Here is a 27,415-nt window from a genome sequence, read left to right on the forward strand (position 1 = left end):
TTGATCTGAATCTAATCTGTCTGAAGTTCAGAAAACCCAAGCCTTCTCACTCCTCTTGCTTATTGTAGGCACTTCAGAGATCTGTAAGATGAGCTCTATGCTAGTCAACACTGTAAAAAAAACCCATAATCTGTAAATACAGCTGTAGGAGAAAACATAAACAGAAAACCATAAATGTATTGATACAAAAGGAGTATAGGAAGAAACCAAAAAGCTAACTTTTCATCTTGTGTTTCTGAACCCTTGTTTAATTTCTCATACTTAACAATTAAGAATCATACAGTAGGTTGCACAGAATTTCAATGATGGAGGAGTCCTGGCACAATCTTCCATGTCTAGCAGAGTTGCTCCACATTCTGACCACACAAATCCTTATCTCTGAAATGATTTTGATGTCAGTATTTAAGGGAGATTTCTCCTTTGCAATCAACAACTTCCATTCTGGTACCTGCCAGGCAGCCCTGTCTTCGTCCTGGCAGCACAAAATTTATGTGGGGAGGAAAAAAAAAGCCTGCCAAGCGCACTCTACATTTAGGTGTTATTAGATCTCAGAACACAGACTCAGAGATAGGAAGTTTAGTCCACAATCTGATGGTTGATATCATCAAACCTTTTCCTATTAAGCTTTCTCCAGTTGCTGGGAAACTACAGATCACTGCAGTTAATGTCTTCTTCTGTGTTAGCAAGAAAAATACTGTTTGCTACAGATCTGCTACTTACAAACATCTGTGTACTTCAGTCTGTTCCTAATGTACACTACCTCACTGACATGGCAGGTAATTACATTTCATGAACTTAATCACTTGGTCCCCAAATTGTTCTTAAATGGCAGGCTAAAAGCCCAGATTCTCTTTGTTGTCTGTCTTCCAACTACCACTTGCTAGAATCGTAACAGAGACCGTCTTCAAACCCTGCCTTGATAGTTTGTTTGGAAGGTCAAAGTCTTCTGGAATTAATTACATTCAATCTTTTGGCACAGAAATACTGGTCATCAGTCATTGATATCAACTATTGAACTTTAAGCATTCTAACAGTAATCAACTTTATGATATCACGGAGAAGTATACACTACTGGATCCTGGCAGAGTGCAATATTCTTACAGAGTATAAGAATATCTGTCTTACCAGCAATGATTATAACTGAATTGTTACCCAAAATATTCTTCTAGCTTTTGTATTGAAAGAGACTATGGACTGTCTTCCTCTTCATAACAATTATTATTTTCAAACTCAGGATCACAATCAGATCTATTCCATAATTTTCCTGTCTGACATAACTGTGTATCAGGTAGAAAACGTTGCCCCTTCTCTGAATCTCTTTGAGCCTGATTACATCACTTTTGAGACAGAAGAGCAAGAGTTTTTTACTCAGTACAGAGCAGGCAAGTCAACCATGCATTTATGCAATAGGCCTGTTTTCTCTATTCTGCTCTAAATGGTGCCTGTTATTTTATTTTTTGACCACTACTGAGCACTGAGCTGATATTTTCATTGAGAAATCAGTCTCCATTCTGTAATCTTGATAGTAAGCAGTAATGATCATCTGAAACCCTCCGTCTTATATATGAAGTTAGAAATATTCTTATCCTTCACATGCATCACTTCACATTGTCTATACCAAATACTTACAAAAGTCATTATTTAAGCTGCCATTTTACTGCTGAGTTTCTCATTCTCCTAAAGTCCAGCAAACCTGATTACATCACAGTTTACCCTCTTCTAGGTTGTTTATAACTATGCTGAGCACAAAAATACCCAAACACTGGGTTTATATTTTTCCTTCCATTTTGTCCTTTCTGAAGAAAGGTTGTTGTTTTTTTTTTTATTTTCATTCTTCCAACTCAAATATATATTTTTTTCCCTCTCTTTACTATTGTACCTTTTCACTGGAACCATGTCTTTTGATTCAGGGTTTGACCTCCTCCTTTGTTTCTGTGAACCTTTTACTGATATCTTCCATTAAACATTAAACTGCTGATTCCACATTCTGCAAATCTGCTAGTATTTTGTTAGGATCAATTGGTTCTTTACACCATTTTCAATTTATCAATGATACAGACAGCAGCACAGGGATGGTTTCAGTACATCTTTCGTTCTCTCCCAATACATTTCCAATGTTTGTTTTCAAAAAGAATCTACCTGACTTTGCTTTTACCAGAGCCTTGCTCATATGCCAATACTTCATCAGAGCCCAGACCTCTCAAATGCATTCTCCAACCAATAAGCAACTGTAGTACTTTCCAAGTAGACTCTTCTCCAGCTTCCTTTACTGAGAAGTTGGAGTCTCAGTAGTTGAGAAGTTGAGAAGTTGGAGATGAAGTCTTTTCATCTTCCTTTCAGCTGAAGTAAAAATATTTTAGGTTTTTGTTGTAACATGGTACATGACTTCCTTCAAGAGATACACACTCACGGAGAATTTCTTTTCTTTTGGCATTTTTCTCACTACACATTGTGCTTTAGGTGGGTCAGTAACAGCTTCTTTGGAATGCAACAAACAAGACTTGTACTGGAACAATAAAACTTGCTTTTTATCAGGTATTTCAGCATCAATAGTTAAGTAGCATTTCTTGATGACTCCTGGTTTGAGGCTACGACACTATGCTCCATAGCATTTAATTACTTTCATTGGCTCTATTCTAAATCGCTTCAACTACTGAGATTCTTTCAGAAAAGCTTAAAGATCCAGGCTGTTGGAGGACTAGACAGCAAGTGCACTGTCTGCATATAGTTCACTCTGCAAGATGGATAACTCCAAGGATTGACAATACAAATGAAATTCAGATGTAGTCTCCAGTGTCATCCTGGGTAGCTATATTAATTTCAGCATAATGCACCCTATATCAGAAACACAAACTCTGAATGCTTCTAATTTCCAATAATCATCAGCACTTACACGAGACACAGCGTCAAATAGATACACCGTTTGTAAATCGGAGTCCTTTATAAATGCTTACTGAAATGTAATTCTCAAAAGTGATCAAAAAAGACAAAATAGCTAAGTGCCCTTCCACATGGGCAAAATGCTAAAAAATTTAGCAGCAGCATCTAAATAAAACATTTCTGGCAACCAAATTTCATTTTCAAAAAGCTACCACAGAAACAAAGCCAACTCAGATTTTGCCTTCTCATGATATGAATCACACTTCGATTACATGTTTTGCTTTCACTTATTCACAGCTCTTTGCTACTCTCAACTCTGCTAAAGAACAACAGCGAGTTCCAAATGTTGGTTGCTATCATTATTATTCTTGTGTAAAAAACGATATATAATCTTATGAAAGCTTGGTATAACGTCCTCATCATCGCATGCATTCTGCAAGTACCAAAGTCCTGGCAGTCTCTAGTCAATTCTTAATTACACAAAAATCACATTTATTTAATCAGGAACAATTTTGACAATTTTGACTGGCTGTAGATTTCAAGAGATGTTGTCTGTGTATTATAATTTCTTACTCATAAACTTATTCAAAGAGATTTTTTTTCATAAAAGCTGTAAAACAGTAACAGTGACCCTAAACATACATATAATGAATGAAAGCAGATTATCATATCAGAGAAAGTGTTATTAAGGTCAATGCAGGCTATAAAATGTTGCAGTATGTTATATCATTAATTGTACTCACTTTCCCTTCATCTCTTGGGCTATCACTTAAATGTACAACTGGCCCAGGGTGAGTCTTAGTGGATCTGCAAGACAAAAATCAATTCAAATCTGTGAAACTTCTCTTCATACAAAGAGCTAGATGCTTACCTTAATTGCTAGGTGTGTTAATATGCATCTCCAACAACTTAAAAGTCTTTATAAAAAGTCCAAAGGGGAAGATAGTTATCTGAAAACAATCTATACATGTTCATGTTCAACTCTGTTCTTTCTTGCTCTGTTACAGGTAAAGCCCCTCATTGATGAATACTTTCTTCTTTTTTTAAAAAAAGAACAACTTACTTTTCACCCCATTATAGATTTTTTCCCCCTAATTTCTAAAGCTTTTTTGCCTTTGCTTTTGTTCACTCCCTCACTTTCTGTTTGCCCTGCTCTCGACTGATTTCAAGGTTAACCTGCCAAGGATATGTAGTCTTCACTACATTCATTTCAGTAACTAATATCAAGCCTCGCTAAGCTCTGATGTCATTAATGACAGAGATTCAGTAATCTCAAACACACTGCTCCATCAGCTAGCTTCTTAGAATTAGAGGGACTCTGGAAATTAAGTATCTTGCCTTTGTTCAATAAAGCCTTATGTCTTCAGACCAACTCCTACAGTTACATCCACAATGCATACTCAATATAGCTCCTCAGCCATAAAACTCCTCCTTTGAGTCTTTACAAGTTTCTGTATAGATTACTTTCTGTTCTTGCTGTTCCCTCTATTTTTGTAACAGGTACCATCAACTTACTATGCAGTTTAGTACAGGGATTGCTGCCATCCAGCACCTGACAGCAAATGCAAGTAGGAAACCAAAGGAATGGATGAAGATTTTTGGACTGCCATCTTTTCTGACCAGACCTTTACACCCTGGCAGTCATACAAAGAAGACCAGCACTAAGTTCACAAAGCTTCAGACTATTTGACATGGTGAACAGGACTTTTCCTTTACTTATGTTCTGGGTCACAGCACACATCCCCTGCATTTCAGCTCAGGATTTAGACTTGCTCTCCCTACTTACACGAGTGATCTGAATTTATCAAACACCAACAGAAAAAGAAATACGTCAGAAATTGGCCAGGTTTATCTGGAAGCCACATGTAAAATGACTTAGCCAATAAACTGAAAAAAATTCTGCAAGAAAATTAAAGAAAAATCAAAACAAGCTTTTCCAGCCAAACTACTCAAAGGAATTGCATAAGAGTATTCAAATACTGAACTGTAGCAAAACTGAATGTCAACCACTTTATTCTACCAGGAACAATTCCCAACCCAAATTGAGAGTAGTATACAAAAATTTCCAGGCATCTTGAACATTAAAACATTGCAGAGTAATCTGTACCCTCCTTCCCAAAGCAATCATCTAAACACCAGACAGACTTCCAAGAAAGGCTATACCTTACTTCCCTACAAGTATTTTAACACTACTGCTAGTTGAACAGGCAAGTCTAGTGGCAATCTGGCAGCATGTTCACATGGTGAACCTTCTTCATGAGGTGATCCTATGCCATCATCTCCAGCTTTTGCAGATCATGTTTCCTCAGCTGTAGCATTATACTTTGCTGCACAAGGTCTAGGTTAGTAAGGCTTCCACAAAGAACAATTTGCAACATATCCCAGCAAGATAGAGAGATTAGCAGAAAGCAGGGGAAAACCTATTTACAGTATATACGTTCCGTACAGAGTGTGTTTAATAGTGACAGCAGCAGGTACACACTTGGCTTAAATCATAGTACGCAACCATTTTATTTATTTATTTTTGCAGAGATGGCAGGTAACAGGAGATCTGACTATTCTTATCCCAGTCAGCTCCCCAAAAGGGACAGCCTCAAGTTGAACTTGTGCATCCGAGTAAGCTATACTGGAAAGAGTGAGAGACAGAACAAGGATTTTTCCATTTTAGACAGATAAGAACCACTCCAACATACTGTGAATCCACTTTTCTCTCCCTTTTTGCATTTCTACGGGCAGTTCCTCACTGTTAAAAATGGTCCAGTTAGTCAGACAACAAACCCTGATGACAAGTGCTACAGAAGAGGGAGCAGAGCCAAGCAAACATCAGTCATGGCAACATCAGCTGGCAACAGATAAAACGATGCAGGCAGGCATGGCATGCTGGTTTTGGCCAGTTATTCCAACCCACCGAACTGACCATTATGCAGACTGAGTAGCTTGGCAATACAAGTGTTGGTATTTGACCAGGAACGTTAGCAAAACTGAGGAGAATGGAGGGAGAAAGGAAAAGTGTGTACTGTTCTTCTAAGACACAGGGTGATCCCTTCTAAGCTGCTCTTGGTATGTGCTAGTTGTAAAAGTCAAGAATAACTTAGATACATTTGCCCAAGCACTGTTTTCTTTTTAAGATGTATATGTAGTGCTCACTAAAGAACAAATTCATTTAGTTTTGAGTAGAAGCAAAGTGTTACATGAGAGCTGCAGCCGCTCCACATTACATCTAATGATAGGTTAGTTATACTTCTATTGCCACACAAGATAGTAGCTCCTTTGAAAATGATACAAAACTGTTTTTCACTACCAGTCTTATTTTTATCTTATCCTTCCAAGGAAGTACTCTTTGATTTCCATATGAGACTTCAGCTAAAAGGAATAATGTCACTCATACAACACATTTTCCTACCTCATTTCTCTGTCTTGAATCTACTGTACCACAGTAGTTGGAGGATCCTGGAATGTTTGCATCTGAAAAAGTATAATAAAATTTTGTCCTGCTTTTAATGAGATTCAACACTTTTTTGTTGTTTAAGGAGTAAAATGACTTTTATTTATGAGGCTCCTAGATATTTGGTCAATTTTGCTGAGTAAGTGCTTCACATACAATCTCTGTAAAGTCATTGCCAATCACAGCAGCCTGTACACCCAATTTAGGAAATTTTATTTTTCTGCATTCTTGTTCCTCTATATTGAATATAAGCATTACCTTAATATTTATATTACCTTTCTCTTCAGTACTGTAATGAAGTAGTTGTTTTGTATTATAACTAACTAAGTCAAGTTTCTTCCAATTTTATTATTTTAGTCTAGAAGGTATGTTACTCATCAAAAAGGTCAGTGAAGCATTCTTCTGCTTTCACACCTACACCCGCAGTTTTAGATTCAGTTCTTGTTAGCTCATTTGCATCAAATACAGGGTGTAGGATGTAAGGTACTGGTAGTGTGGAGGCTGCAGGGGTGGCCTTTGTGAGAAAAGGCCAAGGGCTGGCTTGTGCTGGACACAGACAGCTCCAGAAAACCCAATGCAGGACACAGCTTAGCTCAGTAGCAAACTTTGAGGTGCCTTGGGAAAATGTACTTAAGAAGGGTGAAATGCTGCACAGGCAGTAAGGAATAACGACAACAATTGTGAGAAACTGCCCTGCAGACACCAACATCAATGAAGGAATGCAGGAGGTACACCAGGGGCTGGAGCATAAATTCCCCTGTAGGCCATGAAAAAGACTATGGTGAAATAGGTTGTCCATTTGCAGCTGAAGGAGGACCATATCTCCAGACAGTAGCCTCTGGAAGACGCCACAGTGAAGCAGTTGGGTATTTTAAGAATGAGCTACAATCTATGGGGAGCCCACTCTGGCTCCTGAAAGACTAGTTCACGGGAAGATCCCATGATGATGCAGGAAAAAATAGTATGAGGAAAGAGAGACAGAGAGGAATTGTTACAGATTTACTGCAACTCCCCATTCCACATCCCGTTGTGCTGCTTTAAATTTTGTCTTAATTTTCACCATCCACTTCTATTTTTAAATGGCAATAAACCAAATTTATTTTCCCCAAATTGAATCTCTTTTGCCCATTGACAGTAACTGGTAGTTAAACTCTCAGTCTTTACCTCCACCCATGAACTTTTCCACCTTAATTGCTTCCCCTATCCTGCTGAGGCAGGGAAATGAGGCAGTGGTTGTATCAGGGTCTTGCAGCCAGCAAGGGTCCACCCACCATAAATTCCTTAATTGTTCAACAGCTGTCAGTTTTGACTTCATACAGGTAGAAGAAAACAGTGTTTACTAAGTTTGGCAGTCACAGTACTAACTCTGTCAGGAAATGAGTAAGAATTATTTTTAACAATTGGGCAGCCTAAAACTCATTTCAGATTTGCTGTCACAGATAACGTTACACATGGAATTTCTTGAGTGATGACAGCTGATGTTACTGAAGCATTCTAAGATTGCAGAGCCTGCTCCCTGGCAGTCTTTCTGCACTACCACTTCCAGTGCTCCGAGAAATACTGCTTTTTGTTCACAACACGCAAAGCATTTTGTGCATCAAAACCGATTCCTCTTCAGTCTAAACAACAAAAAATAGTCACAAGGTGCAGCACAGAGCTTTTAGTTTGGCTTTGCAAGGGACATGCAGTCCATGTTGAAGGACATGTCTCAGGAATGATATGCTGATATGATATACAAAATTCCACTTTAGATGGAACAGGAGAGAAAAATGAATGAGACTTAACTTTCTCCATTCTGCATGGTCTTTCCCTTATTCCTCTGAACCTAACATCTTGCTGGATATAAGAGAGGGATATGATAAATCTCCACCTTCCTGCTTCTCTTGAAGTGATATTTGCTCTGCCCTAGTGCAGGACTGTGGCTAAGAACGCAAAGCTAGCTGTCCATGCCGCACATTAAGATGAACAAGAAATATGCCAAAGGTAGATCAATGCCTTACTTGACATGCATCTTCTTGTATCTTCAAGAAAAGCATAAACAAGCAAATAACAGCAGTGTTTTCTGGAGCACTAGAGCAGTGTTGCATGTAAAGGGGCTGCCAGTCACTAGGCTCTATAAACAATTTCTCCTAAGGGTAGACATAATGACTGCACTACAAATAGGATTATATAAAGCAATTATTTAGCTAATTTAGTTAGTTTACAGAACTCATGAAACACTACTGGAGCTACAGCTACAGTAACTGCTACTTTCATCTAGCAAATTATATTGCATGTGAAAATGTGTACACACAAAAACATTTTGCCTCATGTAACTATAGCATACATACTGCATTTTGTTTCCACTCACTGCTATTAGAGCCGGTTTGTCAAGAAGATTGGAAATTTGGATGTCATTAAGAAATGTCATATTGAGAATAAAAACACTGTTGAATTAAATTAAAAACAAAAGCAGAGATCCAACAGATGGAAAGTATGAATAGCTTCTGGGAAACCAACCATATATAAAGTCATTGTGAATGGAACACACAATGTTGATGCCAGATACTTCATTATAGGCATTTCTTCAAGCAGGTTTTAAGGCACCATGTAGAAAGCAATTAGATCTAAGCCCTAGAGAAAGGCAAAAATAAGGAAGCAGTAGAAGAAAATAAAGTGTAAGTGAAATATTTGAGCACAGAATTCCTCAAATACTAGGCAGAGTGCAGGTTAGAGCGAGTGACTGAGAAAAGGAGGCTCTATAAAGTTCTATGAAAAGCCAAGTCTCCCAGCAGGGCCTCACAATGGCAGAATAGAAGAGGACGATCATTTCCCTCTCTCTGCTGGCCACTCCACTTTTGTTGCAGCCCAGGACACACTTGGACTTTCGAGCTGCAAGCACACAATGCTGCCTCATGTCAAGTTTTTAATCCACCACAATCTCCAAGTCCTTCTCCCCAAGACTGCTCTCAATGAGTTCTTTTCCCAGTCTATATGAAAACATACCTCTGATCACCTGGATCCAAAACCTTACACTAGTCCTTGTTGAACCTCATTAAGTTCACATGGGCCAATTTTCAAGCTTGTCCAAGTCCTTCCAGATAGCATCCCTTCCTTCTATTGTAGAAACTGCACTTTTCAGCTTGATGTCAACAACCATCTTGCTGAGGGTACTCAATCCCAATGTTTGCATCATCAAAGGGAGATGTTGAAAGCACCACTTCCAAGACAGAATCCTCAAGGGACACCTCTCATGACCGACTTCCACCTGACCATCCAACCAATTCTTTAAATATCTAGTAGTCCAATCTTCAAATCTATATCTATCCAATTTAGAGATAAGGATGTTCTTCAAAGGCTTTGCAAAAGTCCAGGTAGATAACATCAGTTCATCTTCCCTGATCCACTGATGCCACTCCATCACAGAAGGCCACCCGATAGGTCAGGTATGATCTGCCCTTGGTGAAGCTGTGCTGGCTGCCCTGGATCACCTCCTCATCTTGCATATGCCTTAACATCTTTCAGAAGGATCTACTCCATGAACTTCCCAGGCATAGATGTGAGGCTCACCAGCCCACAGATCCCTGGGTTTTCCTTTCTTCCTTTCTTGAAAACAAGAGTGATGTTTCCCTTTTCACAGTCAACAGGGACTTCACCTGACAGCCATGATTTTTCAAATATGATGGAGAGTGGCTTGGCAACCATGTCAGATAGTTCTTCCAGGTCCTTGGGATGCACGTCATCTGGCCTCATAGATTTGTATAATAGTCAGCTTCATGAAGCAGCCTCAGACTTGCACTGTCCTTATGGTGAGAGGGATTTTGCTCCTCCAAACCCCAACTAGATGTTCGGGGATGTGAGAGGCATGGGATACCTGACTGCTAGTGAAGAATGAGTGAAAGAACTTGCTGAGTGCCTCAGACTTCGACATGTCTGTTGAAACCAGTTCTCCCTTCTCTGTGGGTGCATTCACTTTGGCCTGTCTCTTCTGATCAATGTACCTGTAGAAAACCTTTAGTTGTTATTTTTCACATCCCTCATTGGGTTCAGTTCCATCTGCACCTTGGCTTTCTTGATCCCATCTCTGTACGCCCAGATAGCATCCCTGTATTCTTCCCAGGCCACCCATCCATGCTTCCACTGTCTATACATTTCCTTCTTATCCCTCCGTTTGACCAGTAAGTCCTTGCACAGCCATGATAGTTTCCTACCTCCTCTGTTTGATTTCTTATGCTCTTGCACTATTGGAAAGGTCTCCTTAAAGACATGTCAGTTGTGTTCTAATCCTCTGTCTCTAAAGACAGTTTCCCAGGGGATCTCATCCAATAATTCCTTAAACAGTCTGAAGCTTGCTCTTCTGAAGTTTGGAGTTCTGCCTCTGCTCTTTGCCATGCCCATGTTCTTCAAGATCACAAACTCAACCATGGAATGGTTGCTACAGCCCAGACTGCTTCCAATCTTAACCTCCTTAATGATCTACACTGCTCTGGTGAGCATCAGGTCTAGTAACACTTCATGTCTGGTTGGTATGTCCAACACCTGGACCAGGAATTTATCTACAAAAGACTCTAGAAGTCCCTTGTTGGCAGCCCACTAAGGTGTTTTCCCAGCAGGTATCTTACTGGCTGAAATCAGGACAAGAGCCTGTGAGCACAACACATTGTGCAACTAAAGCAAGAAGGCCTCCTCAACAGCCTCCCCTTGATCAGGAGGCCTGCAGTATATCTCAACCAAGTCCTTTTTTGGTCTGGTCACTAATTTTAACTTAGTGTTTCTCAACCCAGTCATGGCTGTTTCTCATGGACAGCTCTTCACAGTGTGATTTGACTCATCATGTTCGTGTGATAGCAACTAGGTCATAGTTTTCTAATTGCATAATGGTTTCCAACTCCTGCTTATTTCCCATGCTGCATGCATTGATGTAGAGGCACTTCAGCTGCGCTACTGGCCATGTTACATTCTTGGAGCAGCCCTCCAAATCTCTCTGGGACAAATCTGACGTTTTCCCCTGCTTCTTCCTAAAGTGACAGTGTTCTCTGGTTTTTCTTTGTCACTAAGCGGTACATCCCCTTCTCACATCAAATCTAGTTTAAAACTCCAGTGATAAGCCCTGCCAGCTTGCTGCCCAGTATGTTCTTGCCCCTCCTGATCAGTTGTGTCCCTCCCAACACACCCAGTGGGAAAGAGCCAAGGAAGAAAACATCAAGTAGCTATGGCTCTACCATAACTCAGTTCCAGTTTTCTCAATTCTTTGATGAGCGAAATCTCGTAAATTCTGACAACTTTAATTTGTTCATTCATTAGTTAATGGTGTGTTCAAGCACTGAAACCTGCATGCTTGGCAAGAGGTTACAATGTAGATTTATCATTTTTGAAGGTTAACCAATGGGCTCTTAGGAAGTTCTGTTTTTCCACAAAACACCAGGTGACAATCCAAAACAGGCTGAGAAAATAAATGTCAATATGGTTGGAGTAAATGGAGTGTCAAGCTGGGCTTATTGACTACTCCTCTCTTACAGACCTATTTCCAAATATTCTGAAGGAAAGGAGAGTGGCAGTTTGCTTACTACAGAGTAGAAGACCAAGCAGTATCACAAGCACCAAACACCTCTGGTGAAGTACTAGCTCTGCTACATGCCACGGAAATGACAAATGAAAAAGTTTTGAGTTATTCTTCACTGTTAGGCAAAAAGATGCTTCCTTGTGGTCAGGGATAGTGACAATGCATGAGACAGTAATGGCCAAGAACAAATGCTAGCAAAAATGTTACCACAATTCCCCATATTCTAACTTTCTTTCTTAGCTCTTGACAAGATCAGGGCCACTTTTTCTCTCAACTTCTAGAACAGATTCAGTTATTTCTCAGTACTGAAAATCATCTCAAGCAGAAAGAATTAATTTTCTTTGCAGTATTCGTCTACTAAGGCCTTAGTTTCTCACTAAGAATATATATTGTTTAAAGCTGGATGTATAATCTCTCCTATAAAATGATAGTACTTATAATATTTCGACCATCTGTTTGACATATTTCTCTACTATGTACTTCTAAATGGACCCTAATGAGAAAAAAGACTTCTTCAAAACTCTACAGTTCTTTCAGTAATTTCTGGCACAGAAGTAGACACACATACAAGAAAAATCTCAAATAGTAACAAACTTTGAAAGAAAAAAAAATTCAGACCTAAAGCTAACTTTATAAGTCAAAGTAGCAATGCAGGACAAGGTGACCAAATCTACTATATTCTATGAACAGTCTAGAAAGTACACAGCTGAAGGTCCTCCCTCTTCAGGTCTTCAACCTACTAAGCCTCTTCAGCTGACTCTTTCTCTGCAACAGAATCACTGTCAGAAAAGAAATTCTTGCAATTATTTGATAGGCCTCACTGGCAGGCATTGTTTATTTTTTTCTTTTGTTCAGAGGTTAAGTTGTTGTGTTCTCTGGAAATAAAATCATCTCAGTAAGTGTCAGAAAACAGTTTGTGCGGCTGAAACCTTGCTAGATATAGGAACAGACTAACACGAATTACTAGAATAGGTTTTCTACATTCCCTATTTTCCCTATATTCCCCACATATACAATACCATTTATGGTATGATTTACCAAGCAACATCATCATGGCATTGCAGGGACAAATTCAGTCCATGATGAAAATCTAGAATATAGTCTGTAGGTGTTTTCCAAATGGGAGAAATGACAACACGAGTATTCAGATTATCTTGGCTATAGTGATAGCAAAATAGGCCCTCCTCAGTATTCTGAAACACTAACAGAACTGGAATTTTAGCTGGTTCTTTTTGTTCATCTGTTTTGTGTTCTGTTGTTTCTTTGGGTTGGTTTTTGTTTTTTTTTTTCAACTCACAAAATTATCTGTAATCTGGTTTTTTTTTTGACTAAGATGTAATAATATATAGTTCAACATACCAAAGTTTAAGCATTTCAGATTTTTTTTTAATTAATCAGTTCAATCTCTTATAGTTTATCACTGCAAAAGCTTGAAACTCTAATGATAACTGAGGTAAATTTGTGATCTGAAAATTCACAGAGATTCCATCAAAGGCAGTTATGAGACAGTGAAAAAAATGAGGAGAGATTTTGAAAAGAAGCAAAGTTACGTTGGTAGCTTTTGCCTGCAATTTTAGAAACTATAGGTAAGAGTTACACGAAGAGAGAAAAATCTCTCCTTCAGATTTGTTTGTGCACACCAGACACAAATCTGACACACTCAAAATTCTATTTAAGCCTCCACTTAAAGAGAGAACTTGAATACAGCATCAGAGCAATCAATTTACTGGGCCAATAATTTTGACACAGATGTACCTGCACAGAAGGTAAACTGTTTCCAAGTTTTATGGACAATACTAACTTCATCAAATAACCCCACACTCTAAAATGATATAATGTATCTCTGAATTAAAAACAATGTTATGAGCACTGTTACCTTGTACAAGTTGTATGACTTTATTCATGAAAATGCTGAAGCTGTTCCTGATATCATACCTATATTGTGTTTTCCTATTTATTTATATATAGGTACACAGCCCTTATTTCTCTAACATTTTTCACTGAAGAAATGTATTATTTTCAGATAATGTCCCTTGTTCACTGAGCTTGGTTAACTTCAGTTCACTACCTAAGGTTACAGCTGTCTCTCTATAAGAAGTGTCTCAGAAAGTGCATGAAGTACCATGAGTTTGTCAACAGCAGTTTTTCTTTACGGAACTTCACAGAAGAAACAACTGAGAAATACTTTTCCATTTCTGCCAAGGTTTTTACTTGTATGAAACATAGATTTATCCCAGTCAGATTTCTACGTCTCCCTCCATTTCGTACACATGGCACAGGTAACCTGAGCTAGCCTGTCAGAGAATTGTCATTTATCAGACACCAACATTAGTTCATTACCTCTCCCAACAGTTCAACAACAACTCTGCAAAAAGATCATCAGGTCCTGAGATGAGCAAGATTTATCTTTGAAATTAACCCTGTTTTAAGCAGGAGGTTTGGTCCAGAGAACTTCAGCTCTTTCTCATCTAAATAATTTTGCTGTGCAATTGAGAAAAGTTTTTCACAAAGTTCTTCATGAAGTCTTAGGGCCAATAATATTCCACTATTCTCCTTGGATGATGCTTGGAAACACAGTGATGGCAGACAATTATATGAATATCAGTATACATAGGTTGCTCTGAAAGTAATGTCTCCTACTTATTTTCATGCAAATGATAACAACTAAAAAGGAGCATAAGAATACTATTTCATAGTATAAATTCTTACTTACCAATTGCCAACTTTCAACAGTCACCACCATTAGCTGTGCATTTTCACCATCAGTGAACAACAGCCTGCACGCTGTGCTGATAAAAATCTACACCAGCAGAAGTGACACATTATGGTTGTCACCACTGCTGAAATGCACCACCCATTGCCTCAATGTGCTCACATTCACTGTTTGGTCTCCATAATCATTCAGTCAGTATTGGTGAATGTCAGCGTGTGCCATTCTACTGCATGGAGCAATTCAGTGACACAACTTTGTTCCCCCCGCACTCTCATGTCAGACGGCATTTTGTCAGACTGCCCCTCTGCTGCCACCTTTCCCATGGCAACAACATGTAGTGGAATATTGGTGAGAAGGTTCAGTCTCTATCTCCATACCATCACCTTGTGCCTCTGACTTCAAAGGCCAACATGACATAAAGGATAGCAAGCATTACTTCGGAGCAGCCCCTATATGTTGATATACATAATTATGAAGATATCAAAGTCTGAATTTATGATAGTAATGATTATCTGTATTTCATGGTACTTGACAGTTAAACAGGCTCCCAAATAGCATTTTCCCTTACAAAAAAAAAAAAAAAAAAAAAGCATTCGAAGACAGCAATGAAAGTCACAAATACAAAAAAATCTGCACTTACAGTTCTATTGCTTTGTTCCACATGATAACATATCCAGAAAGAATGAAGGACTCGATATTTACAATGTGTGTATTTCCCCGCTCTGTTCCAACATAAAGCCATTTACTCTGGAAAGGTAGATGGCAGTAAGTAATTCTGCAAAGGAAAAACAGAACAAATAACAAAAAAAAAACTGACTGAACACCATATCAACAAATTTTTAAACACTTTTATAGAGAAAATAACTTTTCTTTCCATTTTAAAACTTCAAGAAAGAATAGCAGGCACAGCATTCTGAAGAATGTCCAGTTTTGGACATCCTCTGCAGAAAAATCATAAAAGATAACCTGAAACAAAACAGGGCCATACTATCCAGTTTTACTAAGAATGGGATAAAAATGTCATATCACTTGGCCATCATTCATACAAGAAAGTGTTCACTTCACCGGCTGTCCAGGAGAACAGGGCACTAGATAATAGCAATACTGAGTGCAGTTAAACATTACATCACAGACAACTGAATCCTATGTTTGTATCATCCTCACAGGGTGATGAGCCAGTAACATATTAGCTTGGAAAACATCAAGGCAGTTTCACATGATAATATATATAGAAATTTTCAGTTACATTGAATCAATAGATTCAGGCCCCGTTCATTATTATAGTTATTATACAAATATTGCATACATGCAAGCAAAAAAATATATAGGAGATATAAAACCATCTGCTGCTAAAATGCTATCTAGATAGGCTGAAACTTTATCTGATCTGGTGATACAGCCTCAATAATTTTGAGAAAAAGCAATTATTTTGCCTGCTATGCCATATGTTACTATATTTAGCATTTGATTCCACAATCAGGCTATTTCCAGCTTTTATATATAAGCTTGATGTAATCACTATGCAATAATTTTTGTTCCTAACATCTCCCTTCCCCATAAACAAACAGCATTCAAGACAATAAATATTTCAATTTCTTATTCTTATGCTAGAACGATCTGAATTTATTACAAAGGAATGAGATGGAAATCTTGTTTTCTTGATTCAAGTGAGACTCAAGTATGATATAAACGTTGTTCTCTCCATTTGCACAAGGCTATATTTTCTCATTACTCACCTAATTTTGGCAATAATTCCACAGCCTTTAGTTGGGAACAAACCAAGTTTTTCAAGAGAATTGATTTGGGAGTGAGAACTACAGTTCAATGTGCATAAATGAAAATACTTTCAAGGAGAAACTTTGTACTTACACAGTGAGCACAGTCAAATCAACAAGTATCTGACAGAAAAATATGCAGGAGATTTATGCCACCAACATATCCCTTGCTAGAACCTGTTAGCTTCATTATTCTGTTCATAAAAGATTCAAAGAGCAATCTGCTCTTTTCACTCCATAGTTTTACAAATGTTAAGCTTGTTTTTATGCCTCCCTGGATCCTTCAACATCTCAATTTCTGTTGCCCTTTTTTTAGCAGCATCATTTGTTACGCTTTGGTTAGATTCATACTGAGTCTGAATTTTTATCTGCTGTATTTCTATACTAGCTCTACTTCTCTTTCATGCACTCCAAAGCAGCATATGTGTGCACTGTTAGGTTACAGCCCATGCAAAAACCTCCTAAGTTACTGGCTGAGATACTCTTCTCTTACTCACTTCATATTAATGTTCATTCAGCACTTGCTTGTAGTAAACTATTAAGTTATAAGAAAATAAAATTTGTGACTTTCAAAGTGTTGAAAATGGCTCTCTTGAGACTGAGAAATAACAAAGTGACAAAGTTACAAAGTGACTTCTAGCTGACTTGAATACTTCCAGTCCAAATTCCTGCAATCGAGTTGTCAGCCTAAGCAAGTTCGAATCTAGGAACACAATGAATTTCAGTACTCAGATAAAACAGTTCACAAGCAAGAAGTAGTTTATGGCAGAAAACTTGATCTCAAAAGTACAAGGCTGAGTCCAATAATACAATTATGAAATATAGTCTCAAAATCACCACAGACAATGCTAGATTGCTTTGGTTTTCCTTTTAAAATTTGTTTCTATGTTATAATCTCCAGTATGTTCCGCTACAATAATCATCAAATCAAATGGGTGTCTAATGTTCCAGCTTTTGTATTACCTCCATTTGCCTATATTCCATTTAAAATTTAAAGGACATAATGTTTCAACAGCAAGATCTTGCTTGTAAAAGCAGAATCAGACTAAAGTAACCATACAATCATAGAATGGCTTGTGTTGGCAGGGACCTTTAAGATCATCTAGTTCCAACCCCATGCTATAGGCAGGGGCACCTCCCTCTGGACCAGGTTGCTCAAAGCCTCATCCAGCCTGGCCTTGAATGCATCCAGGGAGGGGCAACCACAACTTCACTAGGCAACCTGTTCCAATGTCTCACCACCCGCACAGTAAAGAATTTCTTTCTAATATCTAGTCTAAATCTACCCTCTTTCAGTTTAGAGCCTTTTCCCCTCATTCTGTTGCTATGTGTCCTTATAAAAAGTCCCTCCCCACCTTTTGTGTAGGCCCCCTTCAGGTTTTGGAAGGCTGCTGATAAAGTCCTCCTGGAGCCTTCTCTTCACCAGGCTGAAGAACCCCACCTCTCTCAGCCTGTCATCACAGGGGAGGTGCTCCATCCCTCTGCATCTTCATGGCTCTCCTCTGGACCTGCTCCAACAGCTCCACGTCCTTCTTGTGCTGGGGGTCCCAGAATTGGACGCATTACTCCAGGTGCGGTCTCATGGGAGCAGAGGGGCAGAATCATCTCCCTCGACCTAATGGTCATGCTTCTCTTTATTCAACCCAGAATATAGTTGGCCTTCTGAGCTGCAAATACATGTTGAGCCTTCATGAACAGAAACCCCCAAATCCTTCTCCTCTGGGATGCTCTCAAGCCATTCTGTGCCCAACCTGTATCTGCACTTGGGATTGCCCTGATTCAGGCGCAGGACCTTGCATTTGGCCTTGTTGAACTTCATGAGGTTGGCATGGGCCCACCTCTCAAACCTGTCCAAATCCCTCTGGATAGTATTCCTTCCCTCTTATGTGTCAACTGCATCACTCAGCTTGGTTTCATATGCAAATTTGCTGAAGTGCACTCAATCCCACTGTCCACATCATGGACAAAAATGTTAAATAGCATCAGTGCCAGCACCGATCCCTGAGGAACACCACTCATAACTGACCTCCACTTGGACATTGAGCCACTGACCACAATTCTCTGAGGGTGACCATCATCACTGACAAACAGTTACAAGAATTATTTTCCCACTGGTCTATCTGATATCCAGCTGCTGTAGTTACTGGTACCTACAATATATAGTATGATTAACTAGAAGAGAAAAAAATGTTGCTAAGGAATGAAGATAATAACAAAAAAATTTACTATTGTCTTAAGCTCAATTACTTCCTCTTTAATAACTTCATTTTGATGTGATATCAAAATGATGTGATGTGATGTCGTATACGACAGCCAGATAAGAAAATATTATTTGCATTTCTCTTTCCACAATGAAAACTACAGCATGAATCTTCTACTGGCAAGACCTCCCTAGCTATCTCTAAAAAGAAAAGCAGAAAATTGTAAAATAACCCCAAAAAACACTAAACCTCCAGACACATTAAAAGACTGTACTCAAAACAGAAACATAGTTATATACACTGTATGTAACAAATAAATTTATTTTTAAAATTAAATGCATACTAGAGCGCAAAGTTATGGAATTATTAGGCATTTTAATACAATACAATGTCAGGCTTCACCAAACAAAGCCACATGATTTTCATACTGCAATGCATAGTTTCCTTCTATATTATGTAGTAATTTAGTTTCCTTTTTCATTATGTAAATTAAATGCATACTACTTTATGTACTATTGACTTTTCACTTTTATAGAGAATATAAACTTTAAGGCTTGAAAGCTTTGAACTGAGACTCAGGTTTTTAATGATCATCTTGTATTTCAGTAAGTACACAATAATTTCTTCAACAGAAAAAAAATGCTGTCTCATACTGTTGGATGTATTCTGGATGAAAGGAATCCCTGGATTAGACATATATACCAGAAGCAAATTACATTGTCTTTTGACACCTCTACAAAAGATCAATGTACCAGAAAAAAAAAAGAAAAACAAAAGAAAAAAAAATCTATTTTTCTTCTTAAGGCAGGTTTGGAGTGATTTATGCAAGCATGAAATGTTTCTGCAAAAATTTAATCAGATTGTCAATCTGATTGAGGTAATATGGAATCCAATTAAATGGAGACCTCAGAATCCACTCAACATTGACCACTTACAGAAAGCCACCCTGAATTGTGGATATTATACATTCTTAGCATCAAGCCAGCATCAAAGATATGGTATGAGTAAGGTATAAGGTATGAATCTAATCAGTCATGATAAGAAATAATGAGAAATATGAGCTGATATCTTGAAAGGTGTTCCTGTGCTGCTAAATGTGCTAAGATACATCAGTTTTTCAACGTAACCAAATCCCAAAATAGAACACAAAATGTAATAAATTAAAAAAAACTAAACAGGTGACAAACTAATATCAGTCAAAATGTATTTAAGTTTTGAGATTGCTTCTAAACTTATATAAGCAACATAAGGGAAACAATGGTGCAATTTTGAGAGGCACTGTCAAAAATTAAAACCTCATTTTAAAAGGAACGTACTCTGAGTAGCAGCCCTTGAAAAGGTGTGTTTTTCAGAACGTACTGTCTATCAACTCTGACCAAAAAGATTTCATTGTGCATGAGTATAATACTGAAATGTTAAAATAATTTAGATTGCTATGTTCTCTGAAATACTAGTAAGAACACTCGGATGGCTTAAAATAATCTTTTTTGCACAAATGATACTCTTCTAGGAAAAATAAAATATGACTTCCAGAGCATTTACTTCTGTCTCTGTTGTATTATTTTTTTCCGCTTTTAATATGCAAAATTTTCCTGGAATACTTTTTCTGGGGGATGGGTTCAGAAGCAGAGAGAAAAATATTTATTTCTGTCGGAATGAGGAACAATTTTTCCAATTTAATTATCTAATTGCTCATCACTTTACATCAAAATTGCAAGTGAATTTATACTACGCTTTTTCCACTTGTATTGATAATCTTATGTATGGAAAAACAAACAATATGTGCAGCCCTTATGCCTAACACTGAACAGTTTCTGTAAGCTCCTACTAAAAACAAAATATTGCACGAATAGTCCAACAGAAATCTATAAAAATAAACTACACTCTCTGGGCTCTCTGAATAGATGACATCCAAAGGAGGGCTACGAGATGGAGAAGGATCTGGAGTGGAAGATGTATGAGGAGTGGTTGAGGTCCCTTGGTTTGTTCAGCCCAGAGAGTTGGAGACTGAGAGGAGACCTCATTGTGGCCTACAGCTCCTCTCTCTAGTGATGGCGATAGAACCTGAGGGAATGGCATGAAACTGCAACAGGGAAGGTTCAGTTTGGATATCAGGAAAATGTTCACTGAGAAGGTGCTCAGATCCTGGAACAGGATCCTCTGGGAATCAAGCATGGCCCCATGCTGCCAGAGTTCAAGAAGCATTTGGACAACGCTCTCATGTGGTCGGTTTTTGGGTGGCTCTGTGTGGAGCTAGGAGCTGGGCCTGATGACCTCATGGGTCTCTTCCAACCTGGGATCGTCTACAACTCTATGAAATCTCCTCATTTTACAGACAGGGAGCTCAAACAGGAAGAGGAGAAGAGGAAAACAAAACTTGCAGGAGCATTAACCTTAGGAACATGAGTAACTGAAGCCCCACTGTGCTCCTGGCCACTCACCTTCTCTCAAGAACTACGAAGCCACTGTCATACATCCAGTGTTGTCCCAGCACTGAAAAGTTCAGCTGCTGAGGAAGCCAATCTCCTTCCTACAAAAGTCAAGCATGCCTCAGGAGACTACCTTTCAGTTAGAGTGATTACAGCTCCTCTCCTGGCTCCATGGTCATTATTTGCACAACACTGATAATTTAATCTGTAGATTGTAATTCAAGAAATAAGTGTTCTGGGCTCCTCTCTTATTCTCCTGAATACAGAACACAGGTTTTCTTCAAAATAATTATTGCATCAATTAGAACAACTTACTAAAGGTCATCTATCTTGGCTTAAAGATTTCAACAGTGAAAGATTCCCTACTGATTGCTGAAGTCCAATAAATCAGAATTTCATATCGAAAATGCAATTTAAATGCAAATACATCATAACAAAGGGATTCTATTTGCACACAAACACATCCAGAGCTTCTATAAATTCCACTTAGAAAAAAAGTTGAGAAAACATTATGACTTGATGTATATACAGTTTAATTTTATTAAAATGATGCTGATAGACATAATAAACATTTTGAAAAATGCTTTGATAAAGTAAAACAGCCTCTGCAGCTATTCTTCTGAAATTATTTAGACTGATCAGCTGGCTGGTGGTCCACTGCTGCTTTCAAAGTGTTTGAGACCCATACATTTTTCACTATGTCCTTTACTGAAATATTGTATTTACACAAAAATAAGACGTACAAGAGGCAGTTAATAGAAAGTAATTTAAATTATTATGTCACTTTCATGCAAAAATAAAAAAAGTTGATTGAAAAAAAAGTTAATAAATGCACAATTCAGAGAATTTACAAATTCTGAGAAAAAAGTGAATAAATGTAGGCATAGTGTGCATCCTCTGCAAATCCACTTTCAGCATGCTTGGATTAGCAAGTTAGCACTTTTTTGTTTAGATGATTATTACTTGTCTATTGCCTCAACTGGTCAGAGTAGCAGAAACATTAATCAAATACGTATTGCAAAACTAATTAAAATATTGCAGATTTTACTTTTTGTGAGCTTTTTGAGATGTTGACAATTACAAAAACTGTCAGCACGGTATGAGTATTCTGGGTATCTTTCCCACAGTGAATGAGAATAACTTATTAAGTTATTTTATAAAATAATACAAGATTAGTAATTAAAAAAGAAAACTTACGTGTCTGCTTAATAACAAAAAACATGTGTCTTCATAGACACACACATGTAGATAGGTTCAAATACTGCTATTGGTGATCTCTTGCAAAGTAGCACAAGCTCATGCGGTGCACAATACACACAGGTTTTGATTCAACTGTGTGGCAAGTGCGAGAGGCAGAGTTAGCATTACACTGCACCTTCCCCTCTACAGCATTCCATTGTTGCCTACACAGTTTGCACTCAAGCTGTGCAGAAAAGACTTATGAAAAATATCACTAAAAATCCTATATTAATGTTAAAAGTTTACGATCTTGTGTGTGGCCTTGTTACTACCTCTTCAAGGCTGCAGGCAACTCATGGTCTGCAGGTTGGAGAAACTTGGCCTGCATACTTATGGAGAGTAAGATCATAGACAATAAAAGTGACACATTCAACACAGCTAGATCTGTAGTATTACACAATAGCAATGCAGTAGATTGAACAAGTGTAATCACTGGGCTTGGAGCCAAGGAAAAAGATAAGGAAATTATTTCTAGTTTCAACATCGGAACTTGCTTTCTTAGCAAGAAAAAAGATGCTAGAAGAAATCAGCATACTTTTCATTGGTATCTGATTTGTTTTTTATATCAGTTCCTGGTCCTGAGAACACAAAAATGAGAATAAAAAGCTTCACAGAATCAGTGAAGTGAACAAATTAATGAAGCAGTGTTGGTAAACTGTTTCTTCCATCTTTAGGGGAAAGAGAATTGTACACGATTTCTCTCGTCTACTAACCTGTGAAATCACTGTTTCTTATTTGTAGTACATCACTTGCTTGCCATTAATTTCTTTCAAGGTTAAATAAAGATGGAACTCCCGTGTCTAGCACTGAATCAGTGATGGACAATACAGACCACAGGAACAGCCACTGTATTTCTTTGCAGTGAAAGAAAAACCAAGAATGAAGGGTTAAAGATAACAATGCTGTTCCCAAAAGAGAAAGTTCTTGATTCATTTCTTTAACTGCATTTGTAATAGTTGTGTTAATAAACTAATAAATAAATAAATAACAGGGTAGAATTTCTTCCATCCTTTCACCCAACAAAGAAACTATAAATTAAAAATGCAGCTTTTGCATCAAAATCACATAGTTTTAAAAATGAAATTTCCAACTAACCTCAAAGATGAGCAGGTTGAATTTTGTCCTTTATATGCAGAAATCTGTGTTTCTATCACCCATTCTTACTAAAAGGAGTTGAAAATCAATTTTATTTTAATATCTATTAAGTGACTTTGATTAATTTTCTAGTTCAGAATGACACTGAAATTCTGAAATTGACTTCAAAGCAAAAAAAAAAACAAACAAAAAAAACCCCCAAACATTTCTATGAGTATGTGCTCATGTATGTGCACATACTTTTACTGTGTATATGTGTGGGTTTTTTTCCCTTATCAGCTTCCATCAATTAAAATCATGTAGACTTATTGGAGACCAGCTGTTCCCATTTGTTATGCTTCAGTAGATAGGGACACTGTGATTAATGCCTCTTGTTTTTCTGCAATCTGTAGTCTCTCTTCTCTTCCTGCTCATGTACTGTTTAATGAGATAATCTGAACACTGACATTACTAGCTCTATTTCTGACTTACTGGAATAATGCCCAGAGTTCACTGTGACAGAAGGAAAAGTATCCTAAATCACTGCACTGAAGTTTGCTTAAAGCTGCCATGTGCCTGAGCAGGAAAGGGGTGCTGTGGTTTCCAAGAAGCAAATGTCTTATTGGAACAGAAAGTAGCTTATTCTCCACTGCTTAAATACATGACTGGAAAGCTAATCTAACAGAGGTCAAATGATAGATGAGAACAGGATAGTGAATCTGAAACTCAAATTTGAAACCTTCTGAAAACACACTTATACAAGCAAAGAATTCCTGTAACTATAGTGGTAAGAAGCTGATAATAAAGACTCACTCACAGCGATCCGCATTTTATGCAGCCTGAATTTGTTTGAACTTTAAAAGATGATCTTCTTTTGCTCTTGTGCAATACTAACATGTATGATATTAAATAGATTATCCACACATGGAGATCATGTTGCAATGCAAATTTTTTGTATTACAATAGTGGATTTCTCATTTGTTGTGACTAAAGCCTCAAAAGACAGTTGTTCGACGTGTGGCTGTGTGTACGTATTTTAATTTCGGCTATGCAAATCTGGCATTAGAGCAATCTGGCAACACAGCTGCTATAAGAAAACAACATGACATGTTATCCTGCATTTCTTGGAAAAAAAAAAAACACCAAAAAACGGGGGGAAAGAAAAGTGGAAATCTATTGACAAAAAATTTACTTCTTTTAAATGGCATTAGGAACAACTAGCATATTGCTTAGTGTACAATTTAAAGGTTTTGCAGCCCACTGCAAAATTATGTCTGCTACAAAAACTGAAGAATTTTCTCCTGAAGAAAGAAACCAATATGGAAATTATTAGGCAAACAATCAGAGGTGGCCAGGTTACAGAAAAAAATAAGTTTTTCGGAACTTGTTTCATCCCTTTTGGAGGAAAAAAAAATACAGAGATGTTTTGAAATAATGGCATTTCAAAGAGATGCCTGTTTTATAATAGAAATAATAGAAGTACAGTCAAAGTGATACAGAACAAGAAGTTACTTGATTAATTTTCATAAGTAAATTTCATTTACAACCCCCAAATTTAGCTTATTAACATCTTCTAGATGTTTTTTGGTTCACTTTTGGTTGAAAAACTTGTTTGGAAACTCAGTATATTTTCCACAGTACAGTAAAGTCTCGGACTCAATCTCAAGACTCCTTTACATATTTGCCAAAATATTTTTATTTTAAAAACTTCAAATAAAGTAATAAAAGTCAAATGCACAGCTCAGGAGCGAATTGGAATAAGTGGAGAATATCTTGTACAGTCTCAACAATCAGAAAGCAAAAGTGATTAGCGACTGGTTATAAGTCATCTTGTATCTTTCTTTGTGCTTGCCTTATTAAGAACAGCTGTTACATCCAGAAAGAATTCACAAATAACATGGAATCACAGAACCCTCTAAGTTGCAAGGGATCTTTAAAGGTAATCTACTGCAACTCTCCTACAATGAACAGGGACACCCATAGCTAGATCAGGTCACCCAGGGCCTGATCCAGCCTGGATTTGAAGGTCTTGAGGGATGGGGCATCAACCACATCTCTTTGCAACCTGTTCCAGTGCCTCATCAGCTTCAATGTAAAAGATTTGTTCCTTCTATCCAACATATATCTACCCTCTTTATGCTTAAAACTATTTCCCCTTGTTCTATCACCACAGACTCTGCTAAAGAGTCTGTCCCCTTCTTCCCTGTAGCTTCCCTTTAGATACTGAAAGGCTACTATCAGGTCACCTTGGAGCCTTCTCTTCTCCAGGCTGAAGAGCCCCAGCTCTCTCAGCCTGTCCATTTCATGGATCATTTTTGTGGCCCTCCTGTGGATGTACTCTAGCAGGTCTACATCTCTCCTGTACCAAGGACTCCAAATCTAGATGCAGTACTCCAGGTAAGGCCTCACCAGTGCAGAGTAGAGGGGCAGGATCACCTCCCTCACCCTACTGGCCACACTTCCTTTGATGCAGGGAGAAAATTACAAAGGCCAAAGCACAGCTAGAACTGAACTTGACCACTAAGGAGAAAGACAACAATAAATATTTATATAAATACAACAATAAATATTAATATAAATACATCAATAGTAAGAGGAGGGAGAATCTCCATCCCTGGTTAGACGCAGAGGGGAACATGGTGACCAAGGAGAAGGATAAGGCTGAGGTACTTAATGCCTTCTTTGCCTCAGTCTTTAATAGTAAGACTTGTTACTCCCTGGAAACATAGCCCCCCTGCGCTGGTAGACAGGGATGGGGAACAGAAAAGCCCCTGCATAACCCATGATGAGATGGTTTTGGACTTGCTCCGAAAGCTGGACACTCACAAGTCCATGCGGCCAGATGGATTGCACCCTAGAGTGCTGAGGGAGCTGGCAGAAGTGGTTGCCAAGCCACTCTCCATCATTCTTCAGCAGTCCTGGCTAACTGGGGATGCCCCAGAGAACTGAAGACTGGCAAATGTGACACACATCTTCAAAAAGGGCTGGAAAAACGATCCTAGTAGCTACAGGCCTATCAGTCTCACCTCGGTGCCAGGGAAGGTCATGGAATGGATAATCTCAGGAGCCATCATGGATCAATTAAAGGCCAACCACAGGATGAGGAAAAAGAGAAAGGGACTTTGCTGTATTGATAGACAGTTGGCTGAATTATGAGCCAGCAGTGTGACCAGATGGCCAAGGACAAAGGCAGCTGGGCTTGTATCAGGAATGAAGTGGTGAGCAGGACTAGGGAAGTCATCCTGCCCTGTACTCGGCAGTGACAGGATGAGGGGAAATGGCCTCAAGTTGCATCAGGAGAAAGGCTTCGGTTGGATATCAGGAAAAACTTCTTTACAGCAAGGGTTGTTAAGCACTGGAATAGGCTCCCCAGGGAGGTGGTTGAATCACCATCCATGGATGCGTTTAAAAACCACTTGGATGTGGTGCTCAGAGACATCATTTAAAATATTTGTCAAATTAACAACCATACTTAATTATGAGTTCTCCCAAATTGTTGATGGATGCTTTTAAAAGTGAAGATTTATATTTAAATTTTAAAAAAGTGAATAATATAACATGATAAATGTCTTTGCTGTTTTGAGACTTTTTGACTAGTTATTGCAAACAATTACTATGTGCTGTACTAATATTTTTATTACATATTTTAAAGTCTCATTAAAATAGAACCTTTAAGTAGTGAGCCATGTAAAAATAGATCTTAAACATCTTAAACAGCCCTAATTGCCTTCAGAGATGTTATTTATTAAGCAGGTACAAAAGCAGCTGCTGAGACATATTTTACTTATGAACATTTTTATTCAGGATACTCAACAGCACTGATAGGATCCCAGTGGAAAAATTACTTTGTGGAAAGTCTGTGAAAGTCTTTGTTAAAAAAAGAACAGAAATTCTCAAATTCAAGGTTGGACCTGGACAGAAACACGGGCTTTTTTTTGATATTCAGTCCTCTCTGTTGCTGTGATTGTATTATTACTACTTGAGATTACCCAAACATTCTTTAAGAGTACACATAAATGAAGGCTTTGAGTTCAAAAAAGATATACTCTGTAAAGTTAAGGTAAAGTATGGTAGGCTAGTTCACCTAAGGTAGGCTATTCTGAATATTCCAATGAAA

At 38.0% G+C, this 27,415-nt stretch overlaps 1 protein-coding gene across 11 annotated transcripts in view; it reads right to left on the bottom strand.

Annotated features, from left to right (window-relative positions):
• Window positions 1-27,415, bottom strand: part of STXBP5L (syntaxin binding protein 5L) — a 177,215-nt gene that overhangs the window by 78,919 nt on the left and 70,881 nt on the right. For all 11 annotated transcript variants that reach the window (XM_052665999.1, XM_052666011.1, XM_052666006.1 and 8 more), the window contains exons 5-6: window positions 15,221-15,355; window positions 3,624-3,687 (exon numbers count right to left, since the gene is read on the bottom strand). In XM_052665999.1, coding sequence (XP_052521959.1) covers window positions 3,624-3,687; window positions 15,221-15,355 — 199 coding nt within the window. The remainder of the gene's footprint in view (window positions 1-3,623; window positions 3,688-15,220; window positions 15,356-27,415) is intronic.

This window comes from Tympanuchus pallidicinctus, unplaced genomic scaffold, assembly GCF_026119805.1.
Source record: "Tympanuchus pallidicinctus isolate F22 unplaced genomic scaffold, pur_lepc_1.0 scaffold10, whole genome shotgun sequence".
In the NCBI taxonomy this organism is placed as follows: domain Eukaryota; kingdom Metazoa; phylum Chordata; class Aves; order Galliformes; family Phasianidae; genus Tympanuchus; species Tympanuchus pallidicinctus.